General features: G+C 41.6%; 2 protein-coding genes across 4 annotated transcripts in view; both read right to left on the bottom strand.

The window, feature by feature from the left end:
• Nucleotides 1-992: 992 nt before the first annotated feature.
• Nucleotides 993-4,513, bottom strand: LOC118413568. The gene is made up of 7 exons (XM_035817093.1): nucleotides 4,020-4,513; nucleotides 3,436-3,614; nucleotides 2,804-2,985; nucleotides 2,437-2,544; nucleotides 1,965-2,147; nucleotides 1,613-1,753; nucleotides 993-1,138 (listed from the first exon to the last, which is right to left on the bottom strand). The coding sequence occupies exons 1-7, from the start codon at nucleotides 4,206-4,208 to the stop codon at nucleotides 993-995; spliced, it is 1,128 nt and encodes a 375-aa protein (XP_035672986.1). The 5' UTR covers nucleotides 4,209-4,513.
• Nucleotides 4,514-5,154: 641 nt separating this feature from the next.
• LOC118413938 overlaps nucleotides 5,155-18,965 on the bottom strand; it is a 20,919-nt gene continuing 7,108 nt past the window's right edge. For 2 of the 3 annotated variants that reach the window (XM_035817607.1, XM_035817606.1), the window contains exons 3-10: nucleotides 8,934-8,993; nucleotides 8,292-8,473; nucleotides 7,918-8,022; nucleotides 7,458-7,634; nucleotides 7,102-7,242; nucleotides 6,480-6,599; nucleotides 6,084-6,209; nucleotides 5,155-5,923 (exon numbers count right to left, since the gene is read on the bottom strand). In XM_035817607.1, the coding sequence (XP_035673500.1) occupies nucleotides 5,805-5,923; nucleotides 6,084-6,209; nucleotides 6,480-6,599; nucleotides 7,102-7,242; nucleotides 7,458-7,634; nucleotides 7,918-8,022; nucleotides 8,292-8,473; nucleotides 8,934-8,993 (1,030 nt within the window). In that variant the 3' untranslated portion in view covers nucleotides 5,155-5,804. Of the gene's footprint in view, nucleotides 5,924-6,083; nucleotides 6,210-6,479; nucleotides 6,600-7,101; nucleotides 7,243-7,457; nucleotides 7,635-7,917; nucleotides 8,023-8,291; nucleotides 8,474-8,933; nucleotides 9,113-9,522; nucleotides 10,021-18,965 lie in introns of those variants that run through there. The other variant, XM_035817604.1, reaches the window with a different exon arrangement.

Below are 18,965 nucleotides of genomic sequence, written 5' to 3'. Positions count from 1 at the left end.
AAGATTGGAAAATAAAGAAGTATAAACCGTACTAGTATTCCTTTTGCGCAATGACATAAATACAAGCTGGATGGAAAGTCCGTACAATCGGAAAATATATTGCAGCACATTCATGTTGAATTGCGGATGCCAGATTTTCACCTTCCCTATAGGCGTTGTTACGAGAATTTTATGACCTAGGACACATTTGGAAAGATGTAGATAGCAGAAAGTACATACATGGCCTGCACGTATATGCTGTATGAGCTGTAGCTAATGTCAGTCAATTTCCGAAATAATCTGCAGGACATGTGTTTCAACAAACGTTCCCTATCCCCAAAACCCATAGATACTGTTTCAGGTGTTGCTCAGCTCAGCTGCTTGAGGCCTTAGTCTCCTCTGGTAGTCAGAAGGGCGTTAAGGAGGGTCGTCGAGGATCACAGGCGGGTCGGCCCAGATCTGGGCAATCATCAGGTTCTTGGCTTGGAAAATGAGATCACTCCAGGCGGACAGGCTCCATCCGGGCTCGGCAGGGTCTGCAGTGAGAGAGGTTACAAGAAGTTATAAAACGTTAGGAACATAGAATAAGCTACAAGTAATTTCTTCGTAATTTTCCGACACTTTCACACCTTGTTCACATTAAGATTACTACATCACTGAGAAAGTCATATTAATCCATCACTAGACAACTCACCATCTTGAACATCAGGTTCTGGTGTCTCTTCATCAGTCGTCCACGGCCAGTAGGTTCGGGAGAAGTAGGAGGCGGTACCTCCCTGCGATTCGGCCTTGCCTTCGCCAAGGTCTAAAGCAACACAAGATTGGCAAATATGAAGTGACTCTATAGAAGATTATGACTATGAAGAAAAGTGAGGATGATCACAGCAAATATGAATATAGTGTTAATGTGGATTTTTATTAGTTATAAGACGTTAGGAAAATAGAATTTTCCCTGGACACTTGATAACTTGTTCACAGTTTGATTACTAGATCACGAAGAAATTAAACTAAAGCTAGATTACTTCATCACTAGACAGCTCACCATCTTGAACATCAGGTTCTGGTGTCTCTTCATCACTCGCCCACGGCCAGTAGATTCGGGAGAAATAGGAGTGACTGGCGGTACCTCCCTGTGATTCCGCCTTGCCCTCGGCAAAGTCTAAATCAACACAAGATGGACAAATATAAATAAAGATATAAATGTGCGGAATAGAACCGAAAGAAGTAATTTCGGAAAAAGTGACCCAATGATGTGGGGACAGTTTATTTATACTATCTATGTCTGTGTGTGTGTGTGTGTGTGTGTGTGTGTGTTTGTGTGTGTGTGTGTGTGTTTAGGGTGTATGTGATCAAAACATATAGTCGTGTCCGCTAAAGCACACAGTCAGGTCGACCTGTATTCGTCCAGAGGAATGTGGTCAGGCGAATTTTCTTACGTTAAGCACGTACGTGTCTCTTAAATTTAATTTTCTTACGTTAAGCACGGGTCTCTTAAATTTAACTTCAAATTTAAGGTCTTCCTCTACCCTGCACCTGAGACCATCCGAACACAATTCTGAATGTCTATTTTGCAATAGAATTTTCTGCAAATGTTTCAGTATTGTACGTCGTAACAAGTTCGCCTCCATGTTACCTGTCTCCGTGCAGGGATCCTTGTTGTCATCAGACCTGTCCGTATTGTCTGACCGGTATGAGGGGAGGCGGTTCATCAGGTCCGTGCACAAACCCTGAAGTGCAGCCCAAACTCCTCCTGTGGGCTCAGGGTCGGCAGGGTCTAGAGCAAAGATCAGGAGCGAAATATCACCATCAAGACAACGAACCACACATCTTGTTAACCTCTAATTACATTTCTAAAGATGAGTTTGACAGGACGAAGGCTTGTGTAGAAGTTATGCGAATCCAAAAAAGTAATCGTCCTTTGCTCACAAAACCTTTCCCTCTGCTAACGCGTTGATACGTTTTTAAGACGTTTTCTGTGTCCGTACCGATTTCAGGTGTTCCGTCGGTTGCAGAGTCATCAGGCGCCTCTGACAAAAACATCGCGGTGACGCCGGACACTTTGTTCCCCATCTCGGTCCACAGGTGAGACCACGTGACAGAGGACGCATCGGTCTCAGCGGGGTCAGTATAATGAGTATTGCCGGCTTGGAGCGGGGTGTTAGCAGCGTCTGTGGAAACATAGTACAGAATTAAACTTGTAAAACCATTAAATGTAACGCACAAACTTGTAGCTAAGGTATATGTATGAATTGACGACCTTCGAATTCATGCCGTTTAATACAGAGGCATCCTGCTAATTAACACAATCCAAGATTTGAAAAATTAATCCTTCGACATTCTGACAAATACTTTCTTATCAACCATACCTCTTGTTTTCTAAAAACCATATGCAGTGGTAGATCGGTATAATAGTATGATAAACTTGTGATGTAGATTTTATTGATAATCTGTACTAACCGGTTGAGTTCTCATCTTCCGGCGAGAACCATTCCACCACATTTTTGTAGATATCGTGGATTAACTCAGACCACATGAGCGGTCTAGGTTCCTCTCCGGTGTAGGTGTCTGGACAAAAATAGAAACGATACAATATTGATCGGTTCTTTGCTAGATTCTTAACTATTTTATGAGCGTTTAAAAGACAGAAAAGACAAGTATTATGACATAAACAGTAACACCGATCTTGCTACAGAATCCCTCCTGTACACCGATGCTTTCTGCACGTGAAACATAAATGTACGGTTGCAAGCATACCAGTTCGTTACGTGTGTGAAGAGTTACTTTCTAAAGTTTGAACTGATAAGACGATTTCGTTTCCCCTCACCTGCCGGATCTTCAGCGAAAGCCTCGCGAAGGTAGTCCTTGGTCCAGTCACGGATATTCCTGGCGAGCTGAAGCCAGGTAATAGGGTGGTAGGGAGGCGCTTCCTCTTCGACGGGAGGCACGTCGAAGTCAAAGTTCGGCAATCTCACGTGTTTACAGGCATGTAATAAATAGGAGAACCGCCTGTAGGAGAAAGAGTGAGGCTCTAAATCTTCAAATGCTGTGGTTATATGTATCTCCGTGGGTCAGTTTTATTCCGGAACTGCCTCTCCTTACACATCATGCAATGAGGAACAACAACAATGTTACCATTATCAGAAGATCTATTTATGTAAGTTATCACACGGGAGACGTACAGAAATAATAAGAACAACAACGATTTTTAAGTACCTTGAACGTTTAGCGTGTTGATGCAATGTACAAAGGTGAAAATCGTCATGATATCCATAAAAAACGGTTTGAAAAGAGGTACAGTCGCTAAAGAGAGAGTAAAAAAGGAATTATCAGGATAAAACCAACGAGAAGCTGACATGAAAGTAGCGACGGAGAATCTTTAAGATTATCGAGATGCCTTGAACACGAACTGAACAAAGGAAAAGGTGTATAAGATATGAAACATAGAGAAACACCAACCATGAGTCGGATGAATTGGCCATGTTGACCCGTCCTGGGTCTGTCCCCCCGGCCGTCAGCCTCTTCACCATAGTGTCCCTGTGTTCATCTCTGTAGAGATCACAACCCACGATTCTGCTGTAGTGGGTCTCGTTGGCAGGACGTAAGTACGCCCGTAGAAAGATCTCCTCATTTGCCACCTGTATCGATAGACATAACAGCAAGGGCACGGTAAAGGCCAAATTACGGAAAACAGAATAGAAAATTGTCAAAACAATATCAGTAACAATTCGACGTAATGCTACAGTTTTAGAGTTAGAGGCGATTGACATACGATCAGAAAAGTTACATATTGAATACACAACATTTACACAAAGTCCATGCGCTGATTCTACATTGAATGTTCACGTAGTCATTGAATCGTTGATGTGTCGGTCGTATGGTGAAATGATGTCTTGATGTAGGAAAGTGGCAATGTCGCAATTTGTCTACGAACAGTGCAGTCGCCGTGATGTACTGAAATCGCATTTATCGCATTGTAATAACTTCACTTGGAGGGAAAAAAGTTCGGAAAACATGTCTCATTCGCTAATAGTTTTACTTACCGGGTAGATTCTCCACTGCTCACTATTGGTGTCATAGACATCAAGCTTATCCAGAAATTCGCGTGCGATGATATCGCGGGGGATGATCTGCCTCTCTACAGCTGCCTTCATTACCGCGGAGTAGAAACACATACCGCAGACGAACAGGTATAGGTGCCATGCTCTCCTCAACAAAAACCCAATCGGCATATTATCGAGTTGGATTTTTTATCAATTCGCTGCAAAAGTCAAAAAGTTTTGCACGTTGTAAACAAAACACGACCGTTCACTGCGTAAACGTCGTATCGAGTGATTTGTGACGTTCTAGAACCTTAATGTCAATTGTCGCTATTGTACCTGCGCAGAACAGACGTGGGCAGAACAGATGTGCGCAGATGGAACGGATACATTGATGGTTATCGATATACTTGTTCTTCATAGAAAAATCAGATGATAGGAAGTAAATGTGTAAATCTTTCCGTATGAGTAGTTTACATACGGCTAGCCTATTGACTACCATTACCGTGAATGACACAAATTATTCTGGTTATTCTTCAGTAGAAAGATTCAACATGTCCTTTTCAACATCCTTTGTAAAACTTGAGAAATCAAGTATTGATAATTTGCAGCGGAAAGATGCTAAATTATCATATTATGCATATATATGGTGCTTACTCGTATGTAACGTGTATTTATGGTATTACTTACCATTGTTGTCTTTTTAAAGACGTTTGAATCTTTGTGACATCATTGTAAGCATATTGACGACGTGTTGGACATGTGTGAACATCAGAGTCCTCTGCACAACCTTCTAAGAGGACCAGTGTTCCGCTGGTTATTTTGGGGAAGCGTTGACTCGTAATTTTCATGGCCAGGTTCTCTTACGCCGAAGAAACGATCTGAATTTCTATGCGGGAACGATCTTCTCGGCAATAGAGAACTGGTCGACCATGTTCAACGGAAAATCTCGAATCACCGCCCCGAATAATCGTCGGCGTTACTAAACGTGTGTGAATATGACTAGGCGTGTGACTATGAACTGTCATTTTTTCGCTACAAAGAGTATGCAGTTCGACAGCAAAAAAGCAACACTTCAAACTGTACATTTACCGCGTTCCATAAATAAACACATAGAACACAAAAAGACACGTAAAGATACCAACATATTTGTACATTTTTATTTTTATCTTCGGAGTAGAACATGACAAAATAGTAAATCTATTAATTCCCTGTGCTGCTAAAGGTATGTCATATATGTCAAATTGATCGTCGTGTATTGAGATGTCATATGCAGCTTCACTGTGACTACAGGTATAAGGAATGACCCAAAGTACAGCTGCTGTGTTGATCAATAAATATGATTTCTCACAGGAGAAATTAAACTTTTAAAAATATGATAAGTTGAGCATATAATGCCATAAAGATTAGAAAATAAAGAAGTAACATTAATAGTATTCCTTTCGCGCAATGACATAAATACGAGCTGGATGGAAAGTCCGTACAATCAAAAAATATACTGTAGCACATCCATTTTGAATGGGGGATGCCAGATTCACTTTCCCTCGCGGTGTTATCAGGGAGGATTTAGCGATCTAGAACAAAGTTAGAAAGATGTAGATAGCATAAAGTACATACATGGCCGGCAGTATGAGCTGTAACTAATGTCAATCAATTTCCTAAATAACAATCTGTAGGACATGTGTTTCAACAAACGTTCCCTATCCCCAAAACTCAATAGATACCCATTCGCGTGTTGCTCATCTCAGCTGCGTAAAGACCGAGTCTCCTCTGATAGACAGAAGGGCGTTAAGGAGGGTCGTCGAGGACCACAGGCGGGTCGGCCCAGATCTGGGCAATCATCAGGTTCTTGGCCTGGAAAATATGATCAGTCCAGGCGGCAAGGCTCCATCCGGTCTCGGCAGGGTCTGCAGTGAGTTAGTGCAAAGTTATAAGACACTAGGAAAATAGAATAAAAATCAGCTACAGTCATAAGTAATTCATCAGTAATTTCTTCATCATTTCTTCGACATTTGATAACTTGTTCACATATGTACATTTAGGTAACTAGATCATTAGACAGCTCACCATCTTGAACATCAGGTTCTGGTGTCTCTTCATCAGTCGTCCACGGCCAGTAGGTTCGGGAGAAGTAGGTGTGACTGACGGTCGTTAAAGTACCTCCCTGTGATTCGGCCTTGCCCTCGGCAAAGTCTAAAGCAACACAGGATCGGAAAATATGAAGTGACTCTATAGAAGACTATGACTATGAACAAAAGTGAGGAAGATTACAGCAAATATGAAAATAGTTTTTTTTTATTTGTTATAAGTTATAAGACGTTAAGAAAATAGAATCTAATTTCTTCATCATTTTTCCCGGACACTTGAAAACTTGTTCACAGTTATTTTTTGATTACTAGATCACGAAGAAATTAGACTAAAGCTAGATTACTAGTACTTCGAATTCATCACTAGACAGCTCACCATTTTCAATGTAAGGTTCTGGTGTCTCTTCATCAGTCGTCCACGGCCAGTAGGTTCGGGAGAAGTAGTAACTGGCAGTACCTCCCTGTGATTCGGCCTTACATTCGGCAAAGTCTAAAGCTAAGCAACACAAGATGGGCAAATATGAATAAAGATATAAATGTGCGGAATAGAACCGAAAGAAGTAAATTCGGAAAAAGTGACCCAATGATTTGGGGACAGTTTATTTATACTATCTATGTGTGTGTGTGTGTGTGTGTGTGTGTGTGTGTGTGTGTGTTTAGGGTGTATGTGATCAAAACATATAGTCGTGTCCGTTAAAGCACACAGCAAGGTCGACCTGTATTCGTCCAGAGGAATGTGGTCAGGCGAATTTTCTTACGTTAAGCACGTGGGTGTCTCTTAAATTTAATTTTCTTACGTTAAGCACGTACGTACGTGTCTCTTAAATTTAATTTTCTTACGTTAAGCACGGGTCTCTTAAATTTAACTTCAAATTTAAGGTCTTCCTCTACCCTGCACATGAGACCATCCGAACACAATTCTGAATGTCTATTTTGAAATAGAATTTTCTGCAAATGTTTTAGTATTGCAAGTCGTAACAAGTTCGCCTCCATGTTACCTGTCTCCGTGAAGGGATCCTTGTTGGTCTCAGCCCTGTCCGTATTGTCTGACCGGTATGAGGGGAGGCGGTTCATCAGGTCCGTGCACAAACCCTGAAGTGCAGCCCAAACTCCTCCTGTAGGCTCAGGGTCGGCAGAGTCTAGAGCAAAGATCAGGAGCGAAATATCACCATCAAGACAACGAAACACACATCTTGTTTGCTTCTACTTACATTTCTGAAGATGAGTGTGACAGGACGAAGGCTTGTGCAGAAGTTATGCGAATCCAAAAAAGTAATCGTCCTTTACTCACAAAACCTTTCCCTCTGCTAGTTAACGAGTTGATACGTTTTTAATACGTTTTCTGTGTTCGTACCGATTTCAGGTGCTCCGTCGGTTGCCGAGTCATCAGGCGTCTCTGACAAGAACATCGCGGTGACGCCGGACACTTTGTTCCCCATCTCCGTCCACAGGTGAGACCACGTGACTGAGGACGCATCGGTCTCAGCGGGGTCAGTATTGCCGGCTGGGCGGAGCAGGGTGTTAGCAGCGTCTGTGGAAACATAGTAAAGAAATAAACTTGTAAAACCATTAAATGTAACGCACAAACTTGTAGCTAAGGTATACGTATGAATTGACGACCTTTGAATCCTTTGAATACAGAGGCATCCTGCTAATTAACACAATCCAAGATTTGTAAATTTAATCCTTCGACATTCTGACAAATACCTTATTATCAATCATACCTCTTGTTCTCTAAAAACATATGCAGTGGTAGATCGATATAATAGTATAATAAACATGTGATGTAGATTATATTGATAATCTTTACTAACCGGTTGCCTCATCTTTCGGCGAGAACCATTCCACGACGCTTTTGTAGGTATCGTGGAATAACTCAGACCACATGAGCGGTCTAGATTCTTCTCCGGTGTAGGTGTCTGGACAAAAATAGAAACGATACAATATTGATCGGTTCTTTGCTAGATTCTTAACTATTTTATGAGCGTAGAAAAGACAGAAAAGAAAGTATTATGAAAGAAACAGTAACACCGATCTTGCTACAGAATCCCTCCTGTACACCGATGCTTTCTGCACGTGAAACATACATGTACGGTTGCAAGCATACCAGCTCGTTACGTGTGTGAAGAGTTACTTTCTAAAGTTTGAACTGATAAGACGATTACTACAACGTTACGTTTCCCCTCACCTGCCGGATCTTCAGCGAAAGCCTCGCGAAGGTAGTCCTTGGTCCAGTCACGGATATTCCTGGCGAGCTGAAGCCAGGTAATAGGGTGGTAGGGCGGCGCTTCCTCTTCGACAGGAGGCACGTCGAAGTCAAAGTTCGGCAATCTCACGTGTTTACAGGCATGTAATAAATAGGAGAACTGCCTGTAGGACAAAGAGTGACAAGTTCGTTTCGATAAGGCTCGAAATCTTCAAATGCTGTGGTTATATGTATCTCCGTGGGCCAGTTTTATTCCGGAACTGCCTCTCCTTACACATCATGCAATGAGGAACAACAACAGTGACCATTATCAGAAGATCTATTTATGTAAGTTATCACACGGGAGACGTACAGAAATAATAAGAACAACAACAATTTTTAAGTACCTTCAACGTTTAGCGTGTTGATGCAATATACAAAGGTGAAAATCGTCATGATATCCATAAAGAACGGTTTGAAAATAGGTACAGTCGCTAAAGAGAGAGTAAAACGTATCAGGATAAAACCAAGGAGAAGCTGACATGAAAGTAGCGACGGAGAATCTTTAAGATTATCGAGATGCCTTGAACACGATCTGAACAAAGGAAAAGGTGTATAAGATATGAAACATAGAGAAACACCAACCATGAGTCGGATGGAGTGGCCATGTTGACTCGTCCTGGGTCTGTCCCCCCGGCCGTCAGCCTCTTCACCATAGTGTCCCTGTGTTCATCTCTGTACATATCACAACCCACGATTCTGCTGTAGTGGGTCTCGTTGGCAGGACGTAAGTACGCCCGCAGAAAGATCTCCTCATTTGCCACCTGTATTGATAGACATAACGGCAAGGGTATGGTAAAGGCCAAATTACGGAAAACAGAATAGATAATTGTCAAAACAATATCAGTAACAATTCGACGTAATGCTACAGTTTTAGAGTTAGAGGCGATTGACGTACGATCAGAAAAGTTACATCGGTATTGAATACACAACATTTACACAAAGCCCATGCGCTGATTCTACATTGAATGTTCACGTAGTCATTGAATCGTTGATGTGTCGATCGTATGGTGAAATGATGGCTTGATGTAGGAAAGTGGCAATGTCGCAATTTGTCTACGAAGTAGTGCAGTCGCCGTGATGTATTGAAATCGCATTGTAACCACTGCGAGGTATTTCTTGGAGGGAAAAAAAGTTCGGAAAACAAGTCTCATTCGCTGATAGTTTTACTTACCGGGTAGATTCTCCACTGCTCACTATTGGTGTCATGGACATCAAGCTTATCCAGAAATTCGCGTGCGATGATATCGCGGGGGATGAGCTGCCTCTCTACAGCTGCCTTCATTACCGCGGAGTATAAACACATACCGCATACGAACAGGTACAGGTGCCATGCTCTCCTCAACAAAAACCCAATCGGCATATTATCGAGTTGGATTTTTCATCAATTCACTGCAAAAGTCAAAAAGTTTTGCACGTTGTAAACAAAACACGACCATTCACTGCGTAAACGTCGTATCGAGTGATTTGTGACGTTCTAGAACCTCAATGTCAATTGTCGCTATTGTACCTGCGCAGAACAGACGTGGGCAGAACAGATGTGGGCAGATGGAACGGATACATTGATGGTTATCGATATACCTGTTCTTCATAGAAAAATCAGATGATAGGAAGTAAATGTGTAAATCTTTCCGTATGAGTAGTTTACATACGGCTAGCCTACTGACTACCATTACCGTGAATGACACAACTTATTCTGATTATTCTTCAGTAGAAAGATTCAACATGTCCCTTTTCAGCATCCTTTCTAAACTTTAGTTAAATTCAATAAATTAAGTATTGATATTCTGCAGCGGAAAGATGCTAAATTATCAAAGTATGGAAATATATGGTGTTTAATTATATGTAACATAGACTTATTGTATTAATTAGCATAGCTGTCTTTAAAGATGTGACGCTTAATTGTGACATTGTAAGTTGTGACATTGTAATTTGTGACATTGTAAGTTGTGTCATTGTAAGTTGTGACATTGTAAGTTGTGACATGTGTGCTGGACATTAGTCTAAAATTAGACTCATTTTTACACCTTTTAGCAGCGCCATTGTTCAGGTGGTTACTTTTGAGAAGCGTTGACAGTTTGCGATTTTCATGGCCCAGGTTTTCCTTCAGCGCGGGAACGACCTTCCCGGCATTGACTGGTCCATGTTGAAAATCTTGAATCAACGCCCCGAAAAAGAAACGTCGGCGTTACTGGAAGTCTGACTATGTCTAGGCGCCTGACTAGGAAACAGCAATAAAAACAACATTTCAAACTGCACATTAACCGCGTTCCATGAAAAAACACATTGAACACAAAAAAAACACTTAGATACCGACATATTTGTGCAATTTTATTTCTAACTTCGGAGCAGAACATGTCACTACAAACAACTTAATTAAGTTCCATACATACACATATATACATATTCATATTAAGTTCCAGTGCTGCTAAATGAAAGTTCAGCGTTGTGTATTGAGATCATGTCATATACAGCCAAACGGTGCTGATAAGGAATTGTCAGAAAATTCTGGTTTTATGACCAGTATTGTCATAAAACAAACATGAATGTTGTATTCTTTTATAACCATGTGTACGTTTAACTTGAAGTTGTTCTCGTTGCATGTCATCGAGTAGGAATATCTGCATCAACATAACATTGCGTTGATTTTGACTATTGTTTCTTCATCAACACTTCTAGTTGAAGAATAACAAAATCTACAATTTACATATTTATAAATTTTATTTTTACATTCGGAGCAGAACATGTTACTACAAACAACTTTTTAAAGTTCCAGTGCTGCTAAATGAAATATGTCAGATACAGTGTCGTCTATTGAGTTCATGTCATAAACAGGTACACAGCTGTGCCTATTAGGAATGACTTACGGCTGCTGTGTTGACCAATTTATATGATTCCTTACAGGAGAAATTCACTTTAAAATATAAATGTGGATAAAGTCGAGTTATAATACCATTACGATTCTAAAATTAAGAAGTAACCTTAATAGTATTCCTTTCGCGCAATAACATAAATACAAGCTAGATGGAAATTCCTTGCAATCGAAAAATATACTGCAGTTCATTCATTTTGAATTACGGATACCAGATTTTCGTCTTCCCTGGTGGCGTTACGAGGATTTTACGATCTGGGACAAACTTGGAAAGATGTAGATAGCATAAAGTACATACATGGCCTGCACGTATATGCTGTATGAGCTGTAGCTAATGTCAATCAATTTCCGAAATAATCTGAAGGACATGTGTTTCAACAAACGTTCCCTATCCCCAAAACCCATAGATACTATTCCAGGTGTTGCTCAGCTCAGCTGCTTGAGTACTGAGTCTCCTCTGGTAGGCAGAAGGGCGTTAAGGAGGGTCGTCGAGGACCACAGGCGGGTCGGCCCAGATCTGGGCAAACATCAGGTTCTTAGCCTGGAAAATGAGATCACTCCAGGCGGACAGGCTCCATCCGGTCTCGGCATGGTCTGCAGTGAAAGAAATTTATAAGACGTTAGGAAAATAGAATAATCTAATTTTTTCATTATTTTTCCCGGACACTTGATAACCTAGGTCACAGTTTGATTACTAGATCACGAAGAAATTAAACTAAAGCTAGATTACTTCATCACTAGACAGCTCACCATCTTCAATGTCAGGTTCTGGTGTCTCTTCATCAGTCGTCCACGGCCAGTAGGTTCGGGAGAAGTAGGAGTAACTGGCAGTACCTCCCTGCGATTCGGCCTTGCCTTCGGCAAAGTCTAAACCAACACAAGATGGGCACATATGAATAACGATATAAATGTGTGGTATAGAATGGAAAGACAGAAGTTTTGGAAAAAGCGCCCCAATGATGTGAGGACAGTTTATACTAATTGTGTCTGTGTGTGTGTATGTTTAGGATGTATATGATCAAAGCATATAGTCGCGTCCTCTAAAGCATACATCAAGGTCGACCTGTATTCGTCCAGAGGAATGTGGTTAGGAGAATCTTGTTTCGTTCAGTGTCTCTTAAGGCCTTCCTCCACCTTGCACCTGAGACCATCCTAACACAATTCTGTCTATCGTGAAATAGAATCTTCTGCAAATGTTTCTGGTACAGTGTTAATTTGCTCGCCTTCAACTTACCTGTCTCCGTGCAGGGATCCTTGTTGCCCTCAGACCTGTCCGTATTGTCTGACCAGTATGAGGGGAGGCGGTTCATCAGGTCCGTGCACAAACCTTGAAGTGCAGCCAAAACTCCTCCCGTGGGCTCAGGGTCTGCAGGGTCTAGAGCAAAGATCAGGAGCGAAATATCACCATCAAGACAACAATCCACACATCTTGTTAACCTCTACTTACATTTCTAAAGATGAATGTGACAGGACGAAGGCTTGTGCAGAAGTTATGCGAATCCAAAAAAGTAATCGTCCTTTACTCACAAAACCTTTCCCTCTGCTAACGCGTTGATACGTTTTTAAGACGTTTTCTGTAATCGTACCGATTTCAGGTGCTCCGTCGGTTGCAGAGTCATTAGGCGTCTCTGACAAGAACATCGCGGTGACACCGGACATTTTGTTGCCCATCTCGGTCCACAGGTGAGACCACGTGACAGAGGACGCATCGGTCTCAGCGGGGTCAGTATTGCCAGCTGGGTGGAGCGGGGTGATGGCAGCGTCTGTGGAAACATAGTACAGAACTGAACGCGTGTAAAACCGTTCATCGTGCCGTATAAACTTGTAGCTAGCGTATGAATTGTGACGACCTTTCTTTCTTTCTTTCTTTCTTTATTGACGACCTTCGAGTCAAAACCAATGCCGTTTAATTCAGAGGCATCCTGCTAATCAACTAATATTGGAAATTTAATCCTTGGAGCTCGAGATTCTGACAAATACCTAATCATCAATCATACCTCTTGTTCTCTAAAAAACATATGTGTAAGTGTGAGTTCTTTACTAGATACTTAACTATTTTAAGGGCGTAGAAAAGACAGAAAAGAAAGTATTATGAAAGAAACAGTAACGCCGATCTTGCTACAGAATCCCTCCTGTACACCGATGCTTTCTGCACGTGAAACATACATGTACGGTTGCAAACATACCAAGTCGTCAAGTGTGTGAAGAGTTACTTTCTAAAGTTTGAACTGATAAGACGATTACTACAACGTTACGCTTCCCCTCACCTGCCGGATCTTCAGCGAAAGCCTCGCGAAGGTAGTCCTTGGTCCAGTCACGGATATTCCTGGCGAGCTGAAGCCAGGTAATAGGGTGGTAGGGAGGCGCTTCCTCTTCGACAGGAGGTACGTCGAAGTCAAAGTTCGGCAATCTCACGTGTTTACAGGCATGTAATAAATAGGAGAACCGCCTGTAGGAGAAAGAGTGACAAGTTCGTTCCGATAAGGCTCGAAATTTTCAAATGCTGTGGTTATATGTATCTCCGTGGGCCAGTTTTATTCCGGAACTGCCTCTCCTTACACAGCATGCAATGAGGAACAACAACAGTGTTACCATTATCAGAATGTCTATTTATGTAAGTTATCACACGGGAGACGTACAGAAATAATAAGAACAACAACAATTTTTAAGTACCTTGAACGTTTAGCGTGTTGATGCAATGTACAAAGGTGAAAATCGTCATAATATCCACAAAGAACGGTTTAAAAATAGGTACAGTCGCTAAAGAGAGAGTAAAAAGGAATTATCGGGATAAGACCAACGAGAAGCTGACATGAAAGTAGCGACGGAGAATCTTTAAGATTATCGAGATGCCTTGAACACGAACTGAACAAAGGAAAAGGTGTATAAGATATGAAACATAGAGAAACACCAACCATGAGTCGGATGGAGTGGCCATGTTGACCCGTCCTGGGTCTGCCCCCCCGGCCGCCAGCCTCTTCACCATAGTGTCCCTGTGTTCATCTCTGTAGAGATCACAACCCACGATTCTGCTGTAGTGGGTCTCGTTGGCAGGACGTAAGTACGCCCGCAGAAAGATCTCCTCATTTGCCACCTGTATCGATAGACATAACAGCAAGGGTATGGTAAAGGCCAAATACACCGGAAAACAGAATAGAAAATTGTCAAAACAATATCAGTAACAATTCGACGTAATGCTACAGTTTTAGAGTTAGAGGCGATTGACATACGATCAGAAAAGTTACATCGGTATTGAATACACAACATTTACACAAAGTCCATGCGCTGATTCTACATTGAATGTTCACGCAGTCATTGAATCGTTGATGTGTCGGTCGTATGGTGAAATGATGTCTTGATGTAGGAAAGTGGCAATGTCGCAATTTGTGTACGAAGTAGTGCAGTCGCCGTGATGTATTGAAATCGCATTTATCGTCTTGTAACCACTGCGAGGTATTTCTTGGAGGGAAAAAAAGTTCGGAAAACATGTCTCATTCGCTGATAGTTTTACTTACCGGGTAGATTCTCCACTGCTCACTATTGGTGTCATAGACATCAAGCTTATCCAGAAATTCGCGTGCGATGATATCGCGGGGGATGATCTGCCTCTCTACAGCTGCCTTCATTACCGCGGAGTACAAACACATACCGCACACGAACAGGTACAGGTGCCATGCTCTCCTCAACAAAAACCCAATCGGCATATTATCGAGTTGGATTTTTCATCAATTCGCTGCAAAAGTCAAAAAGCTTTGCACGTTGTAAACAAAACACGACCGTTCACGGCTTAAACGTCGTATCGAGTGATTTGTGACGTTCTAGAACCTCAATGTCAATTGTCGCTATTGTACCTGCGCAGAACAGACGTGGGCAGAACAGATGTGCGCAGATGGAACGAATACAATGATGGTTATCGATATACCTGTTCTTCATGGAAAAATCATATGATAGGAAGTAAATGTGTAAATCTTTCCGTATGAGTAGTTTACATACGGCTAGCCTATTGACTACCCTTACCGTGAATGACACAAATCATTCTGATTATTCTTCAGTAGAAAGATTCAACATGTCCTTTTCAACATCCTTTGTAAAACTTGAGAAATCAAGTATTGATAATTTGCAGCGGAAAGATGCTAAATTATCATATTATGCATATATATGGTGCTTACTCGTATGTAACGTGTATTTATGGTATTGCTTAGCATTGTTGTCTTTTTAAAGACGTTTGAATCTTTGTGACATCATTGTAAGTATATTGACGACGTGTTGGACATGGGTGAACATCAGAGTCCTCTGTACAACCTTCTAAGAGGACCAGTGTTCCGCTGGTTATTTTTGGGAAGCGTTGACTCGTAATTTTCATGGCCAGGTTCTCTTTAATAACGCCGAAGAAACGATCTGAATTTCTATGCGGGAACGATCTTCTCGGCAATAGAGAACTGGTCGACCATGTTCAACGGAAAATCTCGAATCACCTCCTCGAATAAACGTCGGCGTTACTAAACGTGTGTGAATATGACTAGGTGTGTGGCTTTGAAATGGCATTTCACTACAAAGAGTATGCAGTTCGACAGCAAAAAAGCAACACTTCAAACTGTACATTTACCGCGTTCCATAAATAAACACATAGAACACAAAAAGACACGTAAAGATACCAACATATTTGTACATTCTATTTTTATCTTCGGAGTAGAACATGACAAAATAGTAAATTTATTAATTCCCTGTGCTGCTAAAGGTATGTCATATATGTCAAATTGATTGTCGTGTATTGAGATGTCATATGCAGCTTCACTGTGACTACAAGTGTAAGGAATGACCTTAAGTACAGCTGCTGTGTTGATCAATAAATATGATTTCTCACAGGAGAAATTAAACTTCAATATGATAAGTCGAGCATATAATGTCATAAAGATGAGAAAATAAAGAAGTAACATTAATAGTATTACTTTCGCGCAATAACATAAATACAAGCTGGATGGAAAGTCCGTACAATCAAAAAATATACTGTAGCACATCCACTTTGAATGGCAGATACCAGATTTTCACCTTCCCTAGCGGCGTTATCAGGAAGGATGTGGCGATCTAGAACAAAGTTGGAAAGATGCAGATAGCAGAGAGTACATACATGGCCGGCTGTATGAGCTGTAACTAATGTCAATCAATTTCCGAAATAATAATCTGTAGGACATGTGTTTCAAAAAACGTTCCCTATCCCCAAAACCCAATAGATACCCATTCGGGTGTTGCTCATCTCAGCTGCGTAAAGACTGAGTCTCCTCTGATAGGCAGAAGGGCGTTAAGGAGGGTCGTCGAGGACCACTGGCGGGTCGGCCCAGATCTGGGCAATCATCAGGTTCTTAGCCTGCAAAATATGATCAGTCCAGGCGGCAAGGCTCCATCCGGTCTCGGCAGGGTCTGCAGTGAGTTAGTGCAAAGTTATAAGACATTAGGAAAATAGAATAAAAATCAGCTACAGTCATAAGTAATTTATCTGTAATTTCTTCATCATTTCTTCGACATTTGATAACTTGTTCAAATATGTACATTTAGGTAACTAGATCATTAGACAGCTCACCATCTTGAACATCAGGTTCTGGTGTCTCTTCATCAGTCGTCCACGGCCAGTAGGTTCGGGAGAAGTAGGTGTGACTGGCGGTCGTTAAAGTACCTCCCTGTGATTCGGCCTTGCCCTCGGCAAAGTCTAAAGCAACACAGGATTGGAAAATATGAAGTGACTCTATAGAAGACAATGACTATGAAGAAAAGTGAGTAAAATTACAGCAAATATGAAAATAGTGTTAAGGTGAATTTTTATTTGTTAAAAGTTAGAAGACGTTAGGAAAATAGAATCTAATTTCTTCATCATTTTTCCCGGACACTTGATAACTTGTTCACAGTTTGATTACTAGATCACGAAGAAATTAAACTAAAGCTAGATTACTTCATCACTAGACAGCTCACCATCTTGAACATCAGGTTCTGGTGTCTCTTCATCAGTCGTCCACGGCCAGTAGGTTCGGGAGAAGTAGGAGTAACTGGCGGTACCTCCCTCCGATTCGGCCTTGCCCTCGGCAAAGTCTAACGCAACACAAGATGGGCACATATGAATAACGATATAGAATGGAAATAAGTAGTTACGGAAAAAGCGCCCCAATGATGTGGGGACAGTTTATACTATTTGTGTCTGTGTGTGTAAGTTTAGGATGTATATGATCAAAACATATAGTCGCGTCCGCTATAGCATACAACAAGGTCGACCTGTATTCGTCCAGAGGAATGTGGTCAGGAGAATCTTGTTTCGTTCAGTGTCTCTTCAGGCCTTCCTCCACCTTGCACCTGAGACCATCCTAACACAATTCTGATTGTCTATCATGAAATAGAATCTTCTGCGAATGTTTCTGGTACAGTGTTTATTTGCTCGCCTCCAACTTACCTGTCTCCGTGCAGGGATCCTTGTTGCCCTCAGACCTGTCCGTATGAGGGGAGGCAGTTCATCAGGTCCGTGCACAAATCCTGAAGTGCAGCCCAAACTCCTCCCGTGGGCTCAGGGTCGGCAGGGTCTAGAGCAAAGATCAGGAGCGAAATATCACCATCAAGACAACAAACCGCACATCTTGTTTGCTTGCATAGATAAGTGTGACAGGACGAAGGCTTGTATAGAAGTTATGTGATCACATATCAAAAAAAGTAATCGTGTCTTCTAACATGTTGATACATTTTTAAGATGTTTTCTCTTTTCCTACCAATCTCAGGTCCTCCATCGGTTGCAGAGTCATCAGGCGTCTCTGACAAGAACATTTTGTTCCCCATCTCGGTCCACAGGTGATACCACGTGACTGAGGACGCATCGGTCTCAGCGGGGTCTGTATTGCCGGCTGGGTGGAGCGGGGTGTTAGCAGCGTCTGTGGAAAAATAGTACAGAAATAAACTTGTTAAACCATTAAATGTAACGCACAAACTTGTAACTAACGTATACGTATGAATTGACGACCTTTGAATCCATGCCGTTTAATACAGAGGCATCCTGCTAATTAACACAATCCAAGATTTGAAAAATTAATCCTTCGACATTCTGACAAATACCTTATCATCAACCATACCTCTTGTTCATGGAAACTATATGCAGTGGTAGATCGATATAATAGTATAATAAACTTGTGATGTAGATTTTGTTGTGTACTAACCGGTTGAATACTCATCTTCCGGCGAGAACCATTCCACGACGCTTTTGTAGGTATAGTGGAATAACTCAGACCACATGAGCGGCCTAGGTTCTTCTCCGGTGTAGGTGTCTGGACAAAAATAGAAACAACGATACAATATCGATCGGTTCTTTGCTACATTCTTAACTATTTTATGAGAGTAGAAAAGACAGAAAAGAAAGTATTATGAAAGAAACAGTAACGCCGATCTGGCTACAGAATCCCTCCTGTACACCGATGCTTTCTGCACGTGAAACATACATGTACGTAAGCATACCAGTTCGTTACGTGTGTGAAGAGTTACTTTCTAAAGTTTGAATGGATAAGACGATTACTACAATATTACGCTTCCCCTCACCTGCCGGAACTTCAGCGAAAGCCTCGCGAAGGTAGTCCTTGGTCCAGTCACGGATATTCCTGGCGAGCTGAAGCCAGGTAATAGGGTGGTAGGGAGGCGCTTCCTCTTCGACAGGAGGTACGTCGAAGTCAAAGTTCGGCAATCTCACGTGTTTACAGGCATGTAATAAATAGGAGAACTGC

This window comes from Branchiostoma floridae, chromosome 4 (genome assembly GCF_000003815.2).
Source record: "Branchiostoma floridae strain S238N-H82 chromosome 4, Bfl_VNyyK, whole genome shotgun sequence".
In the NCBI taxonomy this organism is placed as follows: domain Eukaryota; kingdom Metazoa; phylum Chordata; class Leptocardii; order Amphioxiformes; family Branchiostomatidae; genus Branchiostoma; species Branchiostoma floridae.
The sequence above is the reverse complement of the archived record's forward strand: the minus strand, read 5'-3'. Positions and strand labels throughout refer to the sequence as shown.